Source organism: Engystomops pustulosus, chromosome 1, assembly GCF_040894005.1.
Source record: "Engystomops pustulosus chromosome 1, aEngPut4.maternal, whole genome shotgun sequence".
Lineage (NCBI taxonomy): Eukaryota > Metazoa > Chordata > Amphibia > Anura > Leptodactylidae > Engystomops > Engystomops pustulosus.
This window is the reverse complement of record NC_092411.1, coordinates 89,591,171-89,613,203: the sequence shown is the minus strand read 5'-3', so window position 1 is coordinate 89,613,203 and position 22,033 is coordinate 89,591,171. Positions and strand designations below refer to the sequence as shown.

The 22,033-nt window shown below is 41.9% G+C and overlaps 2 protein-coding genes across 4 annotated transcripts in view; both read left to right on the top strand.

The window, feature by feature from the left end:
- GRK3 (G protein-coupled receptor kinase 3) overlaps positions 1 to 22,033 on the top strand; it is a 159,309-nt gene that overhangs the window by 106,780 nt on the left and 30,496 nt on the right. For all 3 annotated transcript variants that reach the window (XM_072147052.1, XM_072147071.1, XM_072147062.1), the window contains exons 4-9: positions 1,458 to 1,559; positions 3,349 to 3,423; positions 12,291 to 12,352; positions 12,912 to 12,963; positions 13,466 to 13,557; positions 14,501 to 14,600. In XM_072147052.1, the coding sequence (XP_072003153.1) occupies positions 1,458 to 1,559; positions 3,349 to 3,423; positions 12,291 to 12,352; positions 12,912 to 12,963; positions 13,466 to 13,557; positions 14,501 to 14,600 (483 nt within the window). The remainder of the gene's footprint in view (positions 1 to 1,457; positions 1,560 to 3,348; positions 3,424 to 12,290; positions 12,353 to 12,911; positions 12,964 to 13,465; positions 13,558 to 14,500; positions 14,601 to 22,033) is intronic.
- On the top strand, positions 7,774 to 10,547 carry LOC140126958 (uncharacterized). Its single transcript, XM_072147039.1, has 2 exons — positions 7,774 to 9,819; positions 9,898 to 10,547. The coding sequence occupies exons 1-2, from the start codon at positions 7,774 to 7,776 to the stop codon at positions 10,192 to 10,194; spliced, it is 2,343 nt and encodes a 780-aa protein (XP_072003140.1). The 3' UTR covers positions 10,195 to 10,547.

Sequence of the window (22,033 nt, the reverse complement as noted above, 5' to 3'; positions counted from 1 at the left end):
TGCCCTGCCAGTTTGCACTAGAGCGGGCATTGATCTGAATTCACTGCTGTAGCTGATTACTATAATTGGCACTGGATCTGTTGTAACGTTCCTGTCAGAATTAAGAGATCTGAGGACAGGAATTTTCCCAAGCTTCTAAAGGCTCGGTCTGCTGCCTAGGCTAGAATAGCAGCAGGTTTTCTGAAGTGTTTCCTCTTACTCATTCTGAGACATGATATTCACTTCCAGAACACATCGCCTGTGTAGTCTGTACGGTTTTTGGTAATTTAACAGTGTAAAGTAAGTTGAACGGTTTCCAAAACCAAAAGACTTCCAAACGTACGTCTCAGAATGTGATGGGTCCAAGCAGCATAAGTAAAATTCTGCTACCATAGCTTTAAAATGAATTGGAGACCAAGGTGTACTGTCCATACAGATTTCATATGAGCAAAAAAATAAATTCTATATATAGTCCAGATAAAGAAGTCTGGTTCTATGGGTTTCCATTAATGGTACCAATCCATTTGAAAAGTCTTAGGGAAAGGAGGGGGGGGGGGTGTTTGATATTATTACAGTGGTGCTCAAACCCATGCTGAAAGGGTATCGGTCACCACAATTTAGCTTCCTGAAGTAACTGCTATGTTGTGTATGGTTTTACCCACATATGCTACTGATGCCTTTTGTTTTCACATTTCAGGAGCTCCTAATGTGCCAAAATGTTACTTTCAAAACATGCAAATGAGGCTAAAGTGCTTTGGGCATCATTAGTAGAGTGCCTCATGTCTCCGCCTCCACAGCAACTACAACGCCCCCTCCTACACGACCACTCTGTCTAAAACCACTCCTGGATCTTGTATATTGTGGAGCCTGTGTCCTGAGGTGCTCTGCTAACACTTCCCAAAGCACTTCAGTCTCCTTTACAGATTTCTAAAGTGATCTTTTAATTTAGAAGGAGCAGTTTGGCAATAGAAACAAAGGTATGGCTGGTACATGTGGGCATAACTCTACATAGCATAGCAGTTAGGTCGGGTTGGTAAATTGTGGTAACAATTTTCCTTTAACAAACTACCTTGAGGAACATTATCTGTCATCATGTCCTTTGGATCATGATGCAGTTGTAGAATATTTAATGCTGGTGTTATTTGTTTCCTCGCCAGTGTGTTTTCTAATTAACATTGTAATCTAGATTACAGCAGTTATTGATCATCTACAACATAGGAAGGATTATGAGAAGACCAGACACACGGTGGCATTTACTCCCCAGTCTTCCATAAATCCTTTTAATTACTTTTTAATGTGTCTTCCACCTATGTTCAGCACAGATGCATATTTATTTGCTAGCCAATGCTAATTTCTAATTAGACTATCTTCAAGTACTTCTTTGGAAAACGCACTTTGTAGCCCTGAATTAATGAATATTACAAAATGCCAAGAACTTGTGGTTGACATGAGGCATTGATCACCTCTCTTGGTTTCAGATAAAAGAGTATGAGAAGTTGGATTCGGAGGAGGACCGCCTTTGTAGAAGTCGACAGATTTATGACACATATATAATGAAAGAACTACTATCTTGTTCACATGTAAGTATTCTTTTTTATCTTTCAGGCAGAATTTGCTTAAAGCAAGTTCCTGGTCTCCAGGCATTTTAGGCATAAAGTAATGTGTGAGTGGTGGTTTAGCCCACTGTCTGCTCCCGTTTCGATTTTGATGCATGAATGAGCCTTGACTACTCACCAGGCGCTCCAGTCATTGGTCTGACCACAACAGTGCTTACAATATTGGGGTATGGCAAACTTTGTGTTGCGTTGTACAAATTGTTTACAAGCTTGTAGCAGCTATTGATGTAATTCATGGTACCATATCTAATGTAGCTTGGATAATTCCGCAAATCGGCCTTCATCATTGGGCTAGTTCTGTACCTATTGTACATGTTTATATACTGTGAACTTTGCATACCTGTGAAGAGCATTGAACAGAACTGAGACACATTGAGGCAGATTTACTTACTCAGTCCTGTCACGATCCTGCGGTGCGTTGTCCGCCGAGTATTCGGATCTGCCGCGATTCAATAAGCTCGTGCGGCTGAGTACCTGCATCCGTCGCTTCTGCGCCGAGGTCCGCCAGAGTTGATGTGAGTGCTTGATCTTGCGACACAATTCCTTTTTTAAATTCCGCGGTTTGTCCGAATCCGTTGGGTTGTCCGACGCTCCCCCCACATATCTGTTGCGTGTAAGTCGGCGCCAATGCGCCAAAATCCCGGAGCAATTCGGCACAAAACGGAAATCGCTGGGAAACCCGACGAAAATGCGTCCGACGGACTCTTAGTAAATGAGCCCCACTGTATGTTCGTCAGAATGCATTGTAAGTCTTGGAATTACCCTTCTATCGTCCTATACTTTTGATGGAGTTGTGCCCTTAACTTTCAAGTAAGAATAAAATTGCTCTTGGCTTAAAGTACATTTCATTTTTATTTGTTGCCAGCCTGCTAGACCTAGACTGTGCTTTCCTTCTTTTGACTCCCCCTCCTTGTTTTCTGTGCAGACTATGATTGAGATCCATTAAATTCTACAGAAATGAATGTTTATGGAAAGCTATTAGTCCGATGACTTGTTGGTTTCTGTTACACCCACATTGTAGCACAAAATCAAGTGTAACACAAAGTACCTGACATATATGTGTATTACCCTTCATAAGAGAGAACAAGGTTTGCTTTTTTCTATTCTCTGGGAAAGAAGTCTTGATAAGTAGATAATAAATAGATATATGTGTGTGTGTCTATGTAATTGTGTTGTCTTTAGATTTACCTCTGTATATATGTTTTTGTATATAGGATTTGTATGTATGTTTTTTTTATATGATGGAACATGATGAGGTGTTGATAGTAAGGATTTAGCGCTATATATATGACCTATAGTCAGTTGTCCAAGATCCGGTATTATGTATAACTGATTTAGTAACATTTACCAGGTCCAGCAATGTGATGGCTGTAGATATTTTTTGTTTTTACCCTAGCGTCTTCCACTTTCTTTGTCCTTCGTGCTCTATAAGCTGTGCACATTTGCCCTAGGGAATTGGCTACAAAATCGAGTTGTCACTAACAAATTGCTTCTTATAATAAGTGGTCAGATAGGATCAGCCTTCCATTTCATCCTGTAGATAACGGCGAACACACAACAAAATACATGATGTGACCATGCTAAACATTATAAGTGCATGTATATAAATAAATGATATCTTCAGTATTGACTCACATTTTGCATTCGTGCATGAATATATTGAGACTTTCATTCTCATATTCCTTGAGCTGACATCTCTGCATAAATAGATATGTGTCCACACGATAATGGCGATTACATTGTCTGTCCATAGCCATTCTCCAAACAAGCTGTAGACCATGTACAAGCTCATCTTGCGAAGAAACAAGTGCCGCCTGCATTATTTCAGGTAAGTTGTAACATAGTAAACCATATGCAGCCCAGTGGTTTAAAGATTCAACTCAATATTTTAATAAAATGACATTGGTGAGTGTTTGGGAATGTCTTAAGGTTATGGTCATTCACAATTATTTATTTAATTTACTAAAACATTTTCAGTTTATCCTTTTATGGAGATTGAGGAAATCTGCATAAATGAGAATTCTGACAATAAGAAACATGTTGACATATTATAGTACACTTTGCGTGCACATGGAGACAAACTAGTAATTATCCATTGAGTATGTATAATTTCACCAGAATAAAAGGCTATTGGCTATGTATGATGTGGTAACATGAGAAGGGAAATTGTGTGATATTAGAGATGTCATTGTAGTTTCCCCTCGAGCCTGATATCCATCTCTGTGTTTCCATGACATTGCCTGAAAACTAGTTTCCCTTTGACCTCTGGGTTGTATATTTCCTCGCTGTTTAATAATGGTTTTGTATATTACACAGGCTTTGGTAATAAGTGTGAGGATTGATGCTTTTTTGTGACCTTCCAGAGCTCCTGAGAGATTCCACATAGAGATGATGATGACTTAACAGCCATTTACTACTTCTCTTACTCACTGTGAAAAGCTCCACTTGTGCAGCTGTGCTCCGGATAAAAGAACTGCTGCTAGTAGCGGTCCACATAGAGCAACACACAGATGTAGGAGCTCAACAAGGGGTAGCTTACTAGAAATGGAAAAATTATATGCAGAAATGTTTCTCCATACGTCTTCACCCGAGAGTGTACCCGAAGGACACTGCCTTTTATGGCAGCAGTAAAATGGCAGGTGTGAATGATATTTTATAACAGACATTTATCCTTGGGTTGTTGCAGAAGTAGGTAGTAGTTGAAATCATCCTTATCTGGGCATCTGCTTTAATTTTGCATCTTATGCCAGTTTCTCAATTGAAATTGGCATCTTTGCAATATATATCGCTCCTTGTTTACGTGGTATTTTTTTTCTTTCCTTGTTTAGGATAAATCATAAACTATGTACAGTACATCCACTTTTCCTCAGCAATGCAGGACTATTGCTCTTGTATTACTAAACTAATGGTCATGAACTAAAGAATTGAATGATTATACTGAAATTTTATGTTCTTGATTTTTGAAGTGGGAGGATTTATTGTGGTGTACAATGTTGGTAGTTTTCCTATCTGCTCGATCATTTTATTTATCACCTATTTTTATCTTACATTGCATTAAACGCCATTATTTCTTCAGCTTATACTGGAAAACCATGCAGAGAGGGCCAGCAATGTACTATTTTGCTGAAGCCTCTTAAAACTGTAGGAGGCCTTATATTTTTGGAGGTGATTTACTAAGTGTGTAAAAGTAAGACCGTGTGTGAAAGTCAGACTAGCCTTGTGCTGCACTGGATTTCTCATAGTCTTTGATGCTGAATGATGAATCTGGTGTAGTTTAACAATGTTAAGTATAACTATGCACCTCCTATTAGTTAGCTCAGTTAATGCCAAAAAAGCAAAAAAAAAAAATTCCTCAAAACCTGCATATTTCCATAATTTTGGCACATGCCCCATTTCTCGCAACAGCCTGTCTTTCCTATTTCACGCCCTTTTATCAGACTCTTGATAAATAAGATTTTCTCTGCTATCAACGTTCCTCCAACTAGTTAGGGAAAATCGATCAATTCTGACCACAATACCACCCGGTGAAGAGAAGAAAGGATTCACAATGTTTGCTTCACAGTAGGGCAACGAACGCCAACAAGTGATTCTCTTCCTTGTAATCCCAGCCTTGGTGCATCTGCATCAGGATACCTCCAGGAAACAAGGATCAGCTTGGAATAATCCACTTAGTGGGGTATTCCGCACTGTTAGAAATAAAACCGCAATAGTGTGTTACCACCGAAACAGAAGTTTAAAAAAATATTTATTCTACTCACAAAATGAGTATTAAAACGGGCCTTTTAAAATATAAAATCAGCATCTCTGTGAGGTCATGGCCTTGTACGAAATGCCTGTTTTAATGTTTATTTGCTTGTTTAACCAAAGGTTTCTAGATTGCTCTGCTGGCCTTATCCATTGGAGAATTGTACTTTATATTATCATACATCATATAGTATAGAAGAAAAAATTCTAAGATTTAATAAATATTGTGCCTGACCCTATTATAAAGACAATATGATTTGGCATTGAAAAGAGAAATGATTTACATCAGTAATCAACTGAGATCTCCATTGGGTGAAAACGGCTGGTTCTGTGCCAGTAGGTTTAATGGTGCCTATTATTTCCGCTTCGTCCCCCATGACGGCCCAACCTGGAGGATGCCCCTTGACCTCTGCAGGGACAGGAAGAAGAGAGGTTAAATGCTCCCCCCCTTGCATCCTCCCGCCAGTGTTCTTCCTGTCCCTGCCGAGGCAGGACAAGAGAGGTGCCCTCTCTCCTCCAGGGGGGGGGGGGGACGAAGTAAACTTACGGGTAGTCCTGGCTGGCTAAATCCCGGCGGGCTGGGGCGTTCGGTCGACCTTGTGTCCTCCCTTTCGCCGCCCTTCCAGTCCGTTCGTCCTGGCCGCCGCTCCGCGATCCGTGTGTGAGCGCGCGGCGGCCGAAAAAACTACATTTCCCGGCGTCCCCCGAGGTCCGATGACGACTTCCGGTCGCGACCGGAAGTGGCGGCTCACAGGACCGCAATGCATCCCTGGGAACGGGAGCGCGGCGCAGACGAATTCTACAGGGGGATGGGCTCCCCATTAAGGTATTTAACGTCACCTGGAGCAGGTAGTCACGCTGATCTCAGGTCTAAGATCTGTGCGTGACGCTGCGGTGCTGGTTTCCTGTGCTGTGTATTTCTGAAATTTTCCTGTGCGCTTCCACGGCTCTTATGATGGCTGACGAGGCAGACCCTACCCTCCTGCATCCTCCGGTTTCTGTAAGTGGGATTCTTGTGCAGGTTTGGGTTTTTTACTGTGTGTAAAATAGTGGGTCATTTATTATCCTCCGCTTGCCCTTTCAGGAGAAAGACCAAGGGTCTAAAGCGAAAGGCAAGGAGGATAAAGGGGATAAGACGAGCAGGTCTGAAAAACCCGAGAAAAGCCGGCTTAGAAAGTGTAACATGTGTGCCCACTCTATGTCCGACTCATACAAAAAGCCGATTTGCAAGTCTTGCATCGACAATTTTATGAGAGAGGAAAAGACATCATTCTTAGATGAATTAAAGGGGTTTATCGAGGAGAAAATAAGCTCTTCAGTGGCCGCTGCTACGTCTAGGCCTCCACCGAGTAAGAAACCTAGAGTGGAGCCGGATTCTTCTATATCTGAGGGGGGGGATGATTCTGAAGCTCCCTCTTGCTCATACGTAGAAGATGATGATCCTACGGATTCACAAAAAACAGAAGATTCACGTCATCTGTTTCAGTTTGAGGAACTCGATGGTCTCTTAAAAGCAATTAGACAGACCTTGGAAATCGAGGAGATTCTTCCCCCTAGATCTAAAGAGGAGGAACTATTTGGGGGACTGAAGGCAAAACGCCAGAGGGTGTTTCCCCTGAATGACACGTTAAAGGAGCTGGTTTCTGAGGAGTGGCAAGAGCCAGAAAAAAGGGTTATCGTGTCCAAAAACTTTAAAAAGAGACTTGTTTTCGAGCCCGAGGAGTCTAAAGTATGGGACACTTGTCCAAAGATGGATGTGCAAGTTACCAAAATAGTTAAGAAGACTGACCTTCCTTTTGAGGACGCGGCCCAATTAAAGGACCCTATGGACAGGAAGTCTGACTCCCTGTTGAGAAAGGCCTGGGAGACCTCCATGCTCAGTCTGAAAACTAACTTAGCTTCCACCTCAGTCGCAAGGAACTTGCTGTACTGGCTGAATGAGTTGGAATCCCACATCAAGGAGGGGACTCCGAGATCAACTATCTTGGAGAACTTTCCTTTGCTGAAATCTGCAACAGCCTTCCTCGCAGATTCTGCCGCCGAGGGAATTCGTTTCGCTTCAAAGGAGGGAGCACTTACTAACTCTACCCGACGGGCGCTGTGGCTAAAACAGTGGAACGGGGACATCAGATCCAAGGCAAAGCTGTGCAGTCTTCCCTTCTCAGGGGAGTTTGTGTTTGGCCCAGAGTTGGATGCTATACTTGAGAGAGCATCAGATAAGAAAAAGGGCTTCCCTGAGAGATCGTTACCCAAGAAGCAGCCCTTTCGGGACTTCAAAAAGGATTCCTACAAGGATAAAGGGAAAAGGGGACGCTGGAGCTACCCGAAAGGAGGTAAAGGGAGAGGGTTTCTGTTCTCCACCCCAACAGACCCTAATAGAAACAAAAAACAATGATGCCATAGTAGGGGGAAGGTTGCTAAGATTCAGAGGAGAATGGACAAAGGTCACTTCAAATCCCTGGGTCTTAGATATATTACTGCATGGTTACAACATCGAATTCCTCAGACTTCCCCCTACGAAATATATGCCACCTTCACCTTCCATGTCACTTACATCCCACAGCTTAATATGGCAAGAAGTAGCTTCTCTTTTGTCTTCTGGAGTGATTATACCTGTTCCACAGGATCAAGAGAAATCCGGTTTTTACTCTTCTCTTTTTTTGGTAAAGAAACCGAATGGCACAAACCGACTAATTATCAACCTGAGAGGTCTCAACGAGTTCATCATCTACCGGAAATTCAGGATGGAGTCGGACAAGGGAGACCACATCAAGGATCTGATAACAAGGTTCAGGAGAAAGTCAGTGATCTCTATCAGAGAAGCTATGAAGATTCTGGGCTCCCTAACAGCCTGCATCTCCTCGGTAGCCTGGTGTCAGGCCCATTCCAGAATACTCCAGGGATGGATCTTAAGATCCTGGAACAGGAAACAGGAGGATCTGGACAGGAAAATCCCAATCCCACCTGCCGTCAAGGAGGACCTGCTATGGTGGTTGGAAGACGGAAATCTGAGGAAAGGGATCTTCTGGTCAAACAGCCCTTACATCCCAATCCAGACAGACGCGAGCCAGAGGGGCTGGGGGGCAGTGATGCCTCAGCAATTTTCCCAGGGTACCTGGACAGAGGAGATTACAAGAAGATCCTCAAATTTCCGAGAGTTGCAAGCAGTATGGGAAGCACTCAGCGCGAACACTCCTCTTCTGGCCCACCAACACCTCCTAATTCTATCAGACAATACAACTACGGTCTCCTACATAAAAAGACAAGGAGGAACCAGGTCTCCTCTCCTGAGTACCCTAGCTCGGAAAATATTTTCGTGGGCAGAACAACACACTCTGTCAATTTCTGCCACTCATCTAAAGGGCACGGAGAATTCAAGGGCAGACTTTCTAAGCAGAAGAAAGATCCTACCAAACGAGTGGAGCCTCAAGGAGGAGATCTTCCAAGGGCTAACATCTTTGTGGGGTTATCCTCTAGTGGACTTGTTCGCAACAAGGGAGAATACCAAATGCCTGCATTATTTTTCTCTGGAAAAAGGGGAGAACAGGGAACGGCTGGACGCCTTCTCTCACTCCTGGGACATTCCACTAGTCTACGCCTTCCCCCCAATTCCCCTGATCGCCAGGGTCCTGAGGAAAATATTTCAGGAAAATACCAGAGCCATCTTCATCTGCCCGAACTGGCCGAAGAAAAGCTGGTACCCACTCTTGAAGAAGATGTCACCAGAGAATCCAGTCATTCTTCCGCCATCAGAGGACCTTCTACATCAGGGTCCAATCCATCATCCAAACCCAGGGAAATTACAGCTGTCTGCCTGGATCCTGAATCCAGCTTCTTAAGCTCTCAGGGACTCTCATCTGAAGTCATCAAGACCCTGAAGGCAAGTAGAAAACCAGTCACCTTTGCCATCTATCATAAGATATGGAAGAGGTTCTGTTCCTTCTGTAAGGACAGTCCACCTTCCCAAGCTAACCTTAATATTTTGCAGGTGCTTGAATTTCTTCAGAAGGGTTTGGAGTTGGGTTTGTCTACCAGCACCCTGAAGGTCCAGGTGTCGGCGCTTAGTGTCTTCTTCGACCAGCCTCTCATCGAGCACAGGTGGGTCAAGAGATTTATTAAAGCTGCCTCTAGGTTAAAGCCTCAGACTGTCAAAAAATCATCAGCATGGGACTTAACTCTAGTTTTGAATGCCTTAATGAAGGAACCATTTGAACCTATTGATTCCTCCAGTGTTAAAAACCTGACACTTAAGACAGTTTTCCTGATAGCCATCACTTCTGCTAGAAGGTTAGGTGAACTTCAGGCTATATCAATTAGGGAACCCTACATGAAAATTCTAGATGATAGAATTGTTTTGATGTTGGATCCAAATTTTGTTCCCAAGGTGGTTTCCGATTTTCATAGGAATCAGGAGATTATCCTACCCTCCTTCTGTGAGAACCCTTCTTCGGCAAGAGAACGCGAATGGAGTTCTTTGGATGTAAGACGTTCTGTCCTAAAATACCTACAGATTACAGAGGCCTGGCGTATTGACTCTAACCTTTTCATCCAATTTCAGGGGAAAAATAAGGGGAGGAAGGCGTCGAAGGCGACTATTGCAAGATGGCTGAGACTGGCAATTGCCTCATGTTACGACCTACAGAAAAGCCCGATACCAGCGGGAATCCGAGCTCACTCGACCAGGGCTATGTCCACTTCTTGGGCGGAAAGAAGAGGAGCGTCACTAGATCAGATTTGCAGAGCTGCAACGTGGTCTTCATCCACGACATTCTCCAAGCATTATAGGCTGGACTTGCACTTGTCAAAAGACCTATCATTTGGACGCAAGGTGTTACAGGCTGTAATCCCTCCCTAAAAAAGCTTACTAATTTTGTAAGTCTCCAGGTTGGGCCGTCATGGGGGACGAAGCGGAAATTGTGAATTAGATTACTCACCGGTAATTCTATTTCCGTTAGTCCACCATGACGGCCTATATATTTTCCCTCCCAGCTGGATTTATTCCTTTCTTTGTGTTGTTATTTCCAGATAATTTTCCTTTGTATGTGGAGCAAACATACTAAATAAATCTGGTTGTATCTTCCTCAGCATGGTTATTTTGTAATCACTGGCGGGAGGATGCAAGGGGGGGAGCATTTAACCTCTCTTCTTCCTGTCCCTGCAGAGGTCAAGGGGCATCCTCCAGGTTGGGCCGTCATGGTGGACTAACGGAAATAGAATTACCGGTGAGTAATCTAATTCACAATTTCCTGCTCTTCTCACACTCTTTCATTGTAGCTAGTGATGAATGCTGCCGCTGTCTGCATTGAATAGATCACACTATAAAAGTATGTATTATTGAAGTGTCTTACATGGGGTTACTGGGTCTATTCCATAAGCTCTTGAGATGTGCAGTAATACTGGGGATACGCAAGATGGTTATTCCTGTTACATTAGTGCCTTAGAATTCATTGGCCCACATTTATTAAAGTGTTTGAGCCAGGTTTCGGTCCGAAGGCCATGCTCCAAGATTCAATAATCTGGTGCACTCTGCACTTCTGATAAATCTGGGCCATTGACTCTCCTCGGTTTTTTAAAATATTTTCTTGGGTTTTGCAAAACAGCTGGGAAAAATCACTTTGGTAAGAATGAAAACTAAAGAACGGTTTTATTTCCTTACCTGCTCTGACTAAAAGGAGTTCTCCAGTACACGTATCGATGGCTTTTTCTTTGAGGATAGACTATGACTATCCAAGGCTGTTGCACCCTGGAGAGGAGCACAATAAGGGTCCCTTCACAACTGCCAGATTTTCTATAGTTGAAATCTGTTCCATTCATCTTGTTGGGATTGCTTGGGCAGCCATTGTGAGGAATGGAGTTGATTTTTAGCCACTGAAGGTTTTTCAACTATAAAACAATGCTTGGAGCCCAGATTACAGCACAACTGTATGACGTTTAGTGGATCAGACTTTCTAAATCTTACTCGTGCACATGCAATGGTATTTTAATGCACATTTTAAAATTTACAGCATGTGAAGATTATGCTGAATATACGATCCACTTAAGTCAATTGAAGGTTGAAACAAACAATCGGTGACCAAATTTGCTTCAAAATAAGTGACCAAATCCACATGGTTGAACATTTTGTTGTGTACAGTCCTGATGGTGTGCATGTACCCTGCAAATTTATGAACTGCTGTTCCCTGTACTGCAGGCCATTCCCATGCAAACTTCTTTATTAAATTGGTTCACAAGGGGTGGGAAAAATGCTTTATAACATGATAGATATACTGTATATACTCGAGTATAAGCCGGCCCAAGTATAAGCCGAGGCCCCTAATTTTACCACAAAAACCTGGTAAAACCTTTTATTTTTTTTTACTCGAGTATAAGCCGAGTTTGGGTTTTCAGCACATTTTTTTTGTGCGTAAAAACTTGGCTTATACTTGAGTATATATGGTAACATGCAATACAGATTACCTCAACATCAAATGTGTCCAGAGTTACTTTACTTACTGCTTATATTGGTTTTTACTCTTTCAGTAAATAGTGAACATTACAAAATATATCACCATTTTTGTACTATTTTAACATTACCTTGCACTACCCCTGATTATAGAATGAATTCCTCTTCACTCAAGATTTTAGTTGTCACTACTGGAAACAGACAACATGAGGTCACATAATACTGTCATAATTTCTTGAACTGGTATAATGAATTCATAGTCATCTTGACCAGAGAACCTTATCTTCTATCTAGATTAAAGGATCACCTAATGAGACTTGCAGCAGAAATTTCACTTGTTCTGCAGTATCCCTGATTTGCCACTAGATGGCCATAACCAAAAATTCTTATTACATCTTTTTATTATATAAGTGAAGTTATAAGAGAAACATTGGAGCTCGCCTTTGCTGGTTGCATTGTTTTTTTATAATTTGGTAATTCTCCTAACACTCTGTGTAATGTTGTTCCAGCCATACATAGAAGAAATATGTGACAGTCTCCGGGGGAAGATATTTCAGAAATTTATAGAAAGGTAAGAACTTTTTTCAGTTAGTATTTAAAGTTATTTCCAGCTTTTTTTTTTTAATAAAAACAAGAACGTTATATCCTGCATGCTATGGATCGGGGAGTCAAGGGCACATCAGCCTTATGGTTACCTTAAAAGGGCCAAATGTCATTTTTAGTAGTGTATAAACGCATCTTGTCAGAGTGCAGCCCAGTATTGATCAGTTAGATACTACACAACACTGTGAGGTACATCCTAACTAACAGCGCTGTCCAGTAACAAACTATCTTGCCCTCTCGTGACTGACAGTTTTCTGATGTGATGGTGCGGCAATGGTGTTACTGTGTAGGTATGCTGTTCTGTGACTGTGCAGCATTGTGTTCATTCCATTAAAGGAAATCTACAACTATTTGGTAGTCAAAACGACGCAAAGGAAAGCGAAAATGTGGACCTAGCTGTATATTATCCCCTTTATATAAAGCCAGGCGTATTCATGCAGAATCCACTGATCTTGGGTAAATTGTGATATTTTTTTTTCCCCCACAAAAAAAAAAAGTTTTCTCAAATCTATTCCTCTCTTTGTCAGTGACAAGTTTACAAGGTTCTGCCAATGGAAAAATGTGGAATTAAACATCCATGTAAGTATTAATATAAAAACCTTTTTTTTTTACATTAGAAATCCATACAGGGCAGCGCTAAGATTATAAAGAGATCTACTACTATGAATTGTTGTCCTATTCTGCCGCCTAGAGAAATTAAAGTACTAGTAATCCTTTTAAATTGGCTCATTTTCATAAAATTCTAAAAATATGCAGATTAACTGCAGGTGTTCTGGGAGGCGTCACTTCTGGCTCTGGTAGCAATTACCCCCCCCCCCCCCCCCCCTTACACACACACTCCAGAGCAATGATTAAACCTGCCCCCTTCTGCATCCCCACCAGTCTGTATTCAATTCCCGTGCCTGCGCAGAAATCCACGAGACTGACGGCTTTAATGGTGCAAAGACCAATTTCCTGTAAGGAATAAATGCTATGCGCTAGCCCATATAGCTTATGTAGATTATATATGGTTCTTTAATGCAAAATCCTAATGAAATCAATGTCGAGATGTTTTTTTACGGTCTGTTTTTCTTGTTCCCAGCTTACAATGAATGACTTTAGTGTCCATCGAATCATTGGACGAGGAGGATTTGGTGAAGTGTATGGATGTCGAAAAGCAGACACTGGTAAAATGTAAGCAGACGTGTCCGTCCACACTTTTAGGATTAGGATTTTAGTACCATTACTGGAGAGCTCCCGGAGCCTACCCTCAGTGAAAACCAGGGGAGGGATGTAATACTTTGCCTCTGTCCCCTATTGCCTCCTATGACTTCTGATGAATGTACCATTACTGGGGAGCTCCCAAAGCCTACCCTCAGTGAAGACCGGGGGAGGGATGTAATACTTTGCCTCTGTCCCCTATGGCCTCCTATGACTTCTGCTGAGTGTACCATTACTAGGGACCTCCCGGAGCCTACCCTCAGTGAAGACCGGGGGAGGGGTGTAATACTTTGCCTTTGTCCCCTATTGCCTCCTCTGACTTCTGCTGATTGTACCATTACTGGGGACCTCCCGGAGCCTACCCTCGGTGAAGACCGGGGGAGGGATGTAATACTTTGCACCTGTCCCCTTTTGCCTCCTCTGACTTCTGCTGATTGTACCATTACTGGGGACCTCCCGGAGCCTACCCTCGGTGAAGACCGGGGGAGGGATGTAATACTTTGCACCTGTCCCCTTTTGCCTCCTCTGACTTCTGCTGATTGTACCATTACTGGGGACCTCCCGGAGCCTACCCTCGGTGAAGACGGGGGAAGGGATGTAATACTTTGACTCTGTCCCCTTTTGCCTCCTTTGACTTCTGCTGAGTGTATATGTTGCTCAGCAGGAGTGAGCAGGATGGAAATGATGTAACTTGCCATATCTTTCCATCCTGTGTTTTCCACAGTATACGACCACTGGTCACACAGAGACAAAAAGGAGGCCACCTCCTGCCACCTTATGTCTATGGATACACTCCGCATGTGCGCTGGGAGCATGTATGTGAATGTAGCCTAACTTTGCTAAAAATAATAGCTAGCACAACTTTGATGCAGGATTGTTCAGACTGACTATTTATCATGCTTTCATTTTGTTTTAGGTACGCAATGAAATGTCTGGATAAAAAGAGGATTAAGATGAAGCAAGGAGAGACCTTAGCCTTAAATGAAAGGATCATGTTGTCCCTGGTCAGCACCGGGGTAAGTGTCATTGAATAAGGTTGTAAGCGTGCAGACTTCTTCACCCCTGAATATAAAGTGTTAATGTTGACGCTAAATAATTGAAGAAAATGTCTTTGAAGAGCTCTTAGTGAGTCATTGAACTTCAGAGTCACAATAACTGCATTAGACAAAGCTTAAAATTGTCTTCTGTCACCATGGTTACCAAGGATGTTGGCAGAATGGTGAACACTGTTTTGTACATATGGAAGCCAAGCGTGTTGTTCGGAAACACTCTGCCTTCATTGGAGTAACATAGGAAGCACACTCCATTTCTTGTAATGGTATTAGAAATTGATATTGCCAGTGCACCTAATGCAATATCTGTCAGCGCTTCTCTGGATCAGTGTGTGCAGAGATGCTTTATATGCACCTGGTGTTTCATGTCGTTCTAGATAACAACTGTACAGAGCAGATGGTATTGTGCTATTAGAATTGCATGGAGTTGTTACTTATCGGACCATGAAAACTACAGCAAAACAGCCTGAGTTTTAATTCTTTCTGCATTGGGAGCATATGACCACTAGTCTTTTTGGCATTTTTAGAAACAATATTTGTTTTTATCACAAGTTACAGGAAGTCTGGCAACTCCCAGTACTTGCTAGGGCACTTTTTCGAGCTGTGGGCACATAACTTTATGGATCTTCCAAGCGTGGTGAAAGAAAATAGTCTACCATGTGAATTGGGTACTCTGTGATGTCTTCTTCATAAGCTCTACCCAGTGCCCCCTTTCTTTCCCGGATGGACGCTGTTTCTCCCTGAACTAGCACCTGTGCTGTAGGCTACCTGCTATGTACTATAGCTACACAGACATACTGCCCCACACAGCAGGGAATATACCATACATATGTAGGACAACAGTTATTTGTACATTGTTTCAGCAGGGATACAATATACATTAGAAAATGATCTAATATGGGGGTAAAAGTTCTCAAAAATAAGGGTAAAAGGGATACATGGGTAGGGTCTACATGTGAGATAAGGGAACACCCTCGGTGCGCTTGACACCTAATTTGAATAGTCATTTAAAGTTGACTCTCTTGACAACTACATTGGTATGAGCTTACAGGTTTCTAAGTGTCCTACAAAGCACTGCCTGTAGACATAATTCGCCTGACAATACATAAAAAGAAAATACATACCACAAAGTAACGTGAGCAGCATACTGGTCATAAGGGAACAGAACGTGTCAATTGTCAACAAATGAACAAAGACAAAGGTGTTTGCCTGTTTCCACTCTTTTCCTTGATATTTAGTATTGCTAATGTACGTGACAGATGTTCAGCTGATTAAGCAAACACTTTTGAACAGCCACTTGTAACATACATTGTGTATTTTCATAGTGCTGGGGGTAGAAAGCCTTTCACATAAATGAAAGATCTAAGCCTGCCATGAATAATTGATGGTGCTGGAAATTATGTTTGACTCGAAAACAGAGGATTTGGTGACAGCTAATTTCAGAACTCGTGTATAGAGGGCTGTTATTTTCTCATGGCAATCGCCCCTGCTTATAGTCACTGAACATGGGTTTCCATTATCAAGTAAATATTACTCATTGTCATCCTCCATTTTTTTTATGAGGATACCTCGGATACATGCAGACTGCATGTATCTGCATGTATATATTTTTTGTGTGCATTATAGGAATTTTTTTTTTGTGTACACACTGTGGCAGAAACAGCTGAAAAATGGGGTAGGTTTGCGGTCAGTTTTGACAGGGTCATGATGGAAGGGGTAAGTGCTCCTTACCCCTCCCATTCCCATAGTACAGTGATGGCAAACCTTTTAGACACAGAGTGCTCAAACTACAACCAGAACCCACCTATTTTTCGCAATGTGCCAATGCGACATTTTAAAGCAGTATCTTATTACTCCCTGCTCTGTCACAGGTTTAAATTGCAAAGGCATTTGAGGACACCAACACAGTAGAAAGTAGGAGAAGAAGTTTTGGATTATCATTGTAGTTTCCTTCCAGGATCCTGGGAATGCAAGAGGCCTTGAGTTCTGTCTGGAGAACTCTGTTCTCGGGTGATGGTGCCCAGAGAGAGGCCTCTGAGTGCCACCTCTGGCACCAGTGCCATAGGTTCGCCACCACTGCCATAGTAGGCTGGGTCACTGCAGTGCAATACGGGCTGGACCTTTTCATTCTTTTTGCTCTTTTTTTTTTTTTTCCTAGTTCAAATAGTACAAGTTGCCTTCTCCTCAATCTTTCTTCCCCTCCTTCCCAACCAAGGAACCGGGGAGAGGCTGAGGTGGGGGAGGGGTATGTAAAATTATTGATTAAAAAGAACTGAATTTATTCATATTGCTGACAAAGGAATTTTTGAAACCAGGTAAAATAATCAAATAATCGATTAAAAAGCACTGGATTTATTCTTATTGCTGACAGGCATTTTTGAAATGAACATGCCATAGGATATTGAACCCTGTATTCTAGGCAAAAATGACCTTCCTGGTGACATGTTCCCTTTAACTGCTATAGATACATTGTATGCTTACCACACACTGTAAATAATAACTCTGTGACTATACTAGTGAAGACATACAACAAAGATGAAGTGGACCTTCAAAATAATGTCAATACCATAGGACCATTGCAAACCACTAGGAACAGCAAAGAGTAAGGGGTAGAAAAAATGTAACAACTATTCAGCAGTGATGTAATTGAGAGCCATTCAGACATATAACAGATGTCAGGACAGTAGCTTGTTACAAAATGTTTCATACAACTATTCCCATACGGGCAGACTATAGCTCTTAGTTGGTCCAGATTAGCGCAGTAGCCTGAGGCACATCAAGTCAACATCTGCTGCTGTGTTTGCATACTGGAGACCACTTGTTTATGTTCCATTTCTAGGATTTATGCTGCTGCACTTTTCTTCCCATTTCACCACAAATTAGCTCTTGTGTTGTTCTTGAATGAAGGAAACGCATCTTAAGCATGGAAGGATAATTCATAAGAATAGTTAAGAGAAGAAAGGGTAAACTTATTAGGAAAGCAAATCGATTGTTTGGGATAGTTAAAGGAAATTTTATAACAAACCTTCAAATCCTAGCAGTGGCTGTGACCCTTAACTACATACGTGTTGAGTCCATGAAATTCAGTTTGTGTGATTTTCTGAACTGCACAAACATGCTGCCATACATTTCAATGCAGATTTGACAAATTTCATGCAGAACTCAGTCGTGTGAAACATTCCTAAAAGCAGGCAGATACCTGAAACATGGAAGTGGTTCACTTAGAGAGGACCTGTCACCCGGGGAAAACACTCCCAACAAATTAGCTCCCCCTCATCCTTTATATTTATTGAATTTTTATTTAGATTTGTGTTTTTATACTTAGTTTAAAACGATCCGACCACTTATCATATAAGAGGTGGGATCGTTGTACAAGTTCCCTAACAGTTGGCCGTATTAATGAGGGGGGCGGCCGACACACCCCCTCCACGCCCCTGTCACTCAGGGAGCTGTAAGACTCGCTGGCAGCAGCGCATGTATTGCGCTATCGCTGCCGGCTCTATGCGATGCAGCGCTGTGCTGATAGCGGCCGCAGAGGGGCTTATTCACAGCGCCGGCCGAACATTCAAACAGTTCTGTGAATAAGCCCCTCTAAGGCCGCTGTCAGCAGTCTTACAGCAGTCCCTGAGTGACAGGGGCGTGGAGGGGGTGTGTCGGCCGGCCCCCTCATGAATACGGCCGACTGTTAGGGAACTTGTACAACGATCCGACCTCTTATATGATAAGAGGTCAGATCGTTTTAAACTAAGTATAAAAACACAAATCTAAATAAAAATTCAATAAATATACAGGGGCTGGGGATAGGATGAGGGGGAGCTAATTTGTTGGGGGTGTTTTCTCCAGGTGACAGGTCCTCTTTAAGGGTACTTAAAGGAGCTGTATGACCAGAGAAATGTTCCTGCAGGCAAGGCTCGACCGGTAGCCTCTGAGAACTTGCTGCTGACCACACTACAACAATATTCTGTTCTAGCTAATAGGATAGGGTGAAAACTAATTCCATCCACATTCTACTTCAAAGTGACATGCACTTTGGATTTAAAAAGGAACCTGTCACCAAGCCCACAAACCAAACCTTCTTCTGTAATATGTACATCCCCTGGAGGTAATTATTAGTTGCAGCATAAATGAAAAATCATCTTTTATTCTTTTGTATGATGCAGCCGGGCAACCCTGCCTCCTGATCTGCCTACTCCATGCTTCTCGCTCAGCCTTGCCTCCTAGATCTCCAGAGAATGACATCACACTTCCAGTAGGTGGCAGGGCTGGGCCTGATGCATGGAGTAGGCAGAGCAGACTGACAGCAGGAAGTAGTGTTTTGTGGGCTTTAGGGAGGGGAGGGGGCACGATTAGTGTGGTGACAGTTTCCCTTTAAGTCCGCAGTATCTCATCTTAGGTTAAACCATAGATTTCAACTTTTAAAACTCTAAGGTTGAAAGTAGTAGGTAGTATGTAGAGAATTGCTGCAGGAAAAGATGTAAAAAAAAAAGTTTTAATGGTGCAGTGTTTTAATTTATGAACAGAAAATGTGAAAGACAAGTGTTCACTTGTTTACAGTATTCATAAAGACTCAGGATATCTGAGCCTTCAATTCTAAAAGGCAGTAAACCTATTCAGAAAGTCTTCAGACCCTTTCATTTTCATTTCACATCTTGCTATGTTAAAGGAAATCTACCAGGTGGCTGCAGTATTGTAGTCTTCCTTTATCCTTTATCTCATTTGAAAATATTGTCTTTTAACGTTATTCAAATGAGCTTCTTCAGGGGTTCCTGTCAAAATCACAGAAGCCCCTTCTAGCTCCATTGTCTGATAATTATGAACTCCCTGGCTCTTTTGTTGGGGAGGGAAGGGAGGAGGTGCGGCTGTAATGCTGAACAGAGACTTCGCACAATTAGTTGGAGATTGAGCCAGAACGGCTCCTGTGATGTAGACAGGAGCCCCTGAGGCTCATTTGCATAGTTTCAAGAAAATTTTCTCCAAAATTAGAAAATTAGAAGATAAAGAAAGAAAAGGACCCTGTTTAATGGGACAAACACCAGTGGTGTAAGTGGGTTCGGAATAAAATAAGGCATTTATTTGGTAGATTTCCTTTAAAGCATGGAGCTCAAGCAAAAAACAATTTCCAATCATTCTGCACTCAATACCCCAAGCTAACCAAATGGAAATAGAATTTTACAAATATTTTCTAATTTATTGAAAAGAAAAAACTTAAACATTGCATTAAGCATTCAGACCCTGCACTCAGTTCTTCATTGGACCACTTTATGTGATTACAGAAATGTTTAATTAAGGTTGAAGTCAAAACTCTGGGCCCCTCAAGAAGGTTTAAGACAATCGTCTGGGAAGGAAAGCCTTTGGCCCACTGCACTTGTTCAATTTTTAAGAAAAGAATATTTTTGCATTCGGCTCAGTTTAGATGTTCCACAGCCACTGAAATAAATTCCACAGTGCAATGCTAACTACAATTTGCTTTATTGGTATTAGGCATGTAATGACCAGTACTGGGTGTCCTCAAGATTTAACCCTTGAATTTAGGCCAAAAGGTTTGATTGTTGTTTTGTTCGACCAGGGAATCTGATTTTTCACAATCATTAGTCCTTTAAGTATTTTTTTTTCCTATATTCAACGATCAAAGCAAAGGGTTTAAATGCAAATTTTTTGTTTTCACATCCCCAACATAAGATCTCTCCATGCATGGTACATACTCCTCAACCATTCTACTGAACTAATCAAGGTCTTTTAATCTCACCTGGAATGTTATGTTTCAGCTGGTTCCAATACCCTATGCTAATTTTAAAAATGCCTTTGTCAGCATTCTGAATCGTTTCATTAGTTGATTTTACCTGGCTCCAGAGGAGGTAGCTGCAGCCTGCGTGCCTGTGTCAGTCTCCCTCTCACTTCCTCTCATGTGCATTGATCAGTCAGGAGAGGAAGAATGCATGAGGAAACACAGGCTGCAGCTGTGACTCGCCACACGCCACTGGCAGGGAGCCAAGTAATGTAAAATAAACTATTTTAAACTACTGAAATGATTGAGAAAGCTGACAAGGCCCTTTTTAAAATTGGCTGAAAATCACATTCCTGATGATAGTCTTCAGCCATTCAGCTCAATTTACTGTGTCTTTGAGCAGGGGCTGTGCTGTGTTCAATGAAGAGATCTCACACACCAGTGCAACAGGTGCAGCTACAACCCTGGAATATAAATTAATTAAAGGGGGAGGGGCAGAGACATGCTGCAGACAGGATAAGCTATTTCTGAGAAGAATCTGCATGGAAGATAGATTTACGGTCGGATCCTGGGGGCAACCAAAATTGTATACACCAGGATTGATAGAGACAGGTTGGAATTATATCTGTGAAATTCTGTATTTCGCAGTGAATTAGAGAATGTGTTGTTTTGTTATCCTGAGTATATTTAAGAATCTTGTCTTCATGGGAATAGCCCTTTAAAGTTTTTGAACAGAACGTTTTAACCCAACTTTACCCCATTAGAGCTTTAGATCTGGTGCTTTCCATCATTATTTTTGCTTATGAGGAAAGTCTCTGGAGCAGCATTACAGTATATAAGATTATATGAAATGTTTTTGATTTTTTTTTTTTAATTGTCTATTGGAAATCCCTAGCCTAGCACTTGTAGTTTGCAGGTATGTATTTTGCCTTTCTTCAGCCCCATTGAGCACTTTTTCCAATGGCAATTATTCCTGTAACATAAGTTTGTTTGCTGAACGTTACCTGGCAGTCAGAACTTCACGTAACATCGATTTGTTCTGCAGCCTAAAAGCAGAGGTGTCTGTGATTATGTGAGCTATAATTTTGCACATGACCCACTGGATAATAACCGCAGTCAGCGGGAGGCTGGTACACACAGATAATTATCTTCAACAAAAGGTCGGTTCGATCCCTGTGATATTACATTGTCTCATTTATCAACCTTCCCACAGAAGAAGGTTTTAATTGGTAATTTCTCCAGCTGTAATGACGAGAATATCACAGTGGGTTTTGCTTCTTTTCACAGTTATGATTAGCTTGTATGGGAAAACATTCATCCTAATAATAAATTGTAGTCAAGTAGATGGGATATGAAATTGTCCATTATAATGTGTTTACCCCTAGCTGTCACTGCTCGGCTATACATGTAATTATTTTACTTGGACGTGTCCACAGAGCCTGCAATAAACACTTATGGATGTTCTGTTATGATGCTGAGCTGCTTATGGAAAGAAAGTTGGAGCTTAACGGAAACCTACCTACAAGCTCAAGTATGATAAACTAGGGGCACTTACTCATAGTTCCAGGCACCTTGACTATGGTAATCTTCTTATATCTGTTGTCCATGGCCTCCTTCATTCTAAAATCGACTTTTAAGATTATGCTAATGTGCCTGTGGGGCTCCTGTGGAT

Coding starts and splice junctions, on each gene's coding strand:
- LOC140126958 (XM_072147039.1), top strand. CDS start 7,774: ATGGACAAAGGTCACTTCAAATCCCTGGGTCTTAGATATATTACTGCA. Junction 9,820..9,897: donor GCGAATGGAGTTCTTTGGAT/GTAAGACGTTCT, acceptor ATCCAATTTCAG/GGGAAAAATAAGGGGAGGAA.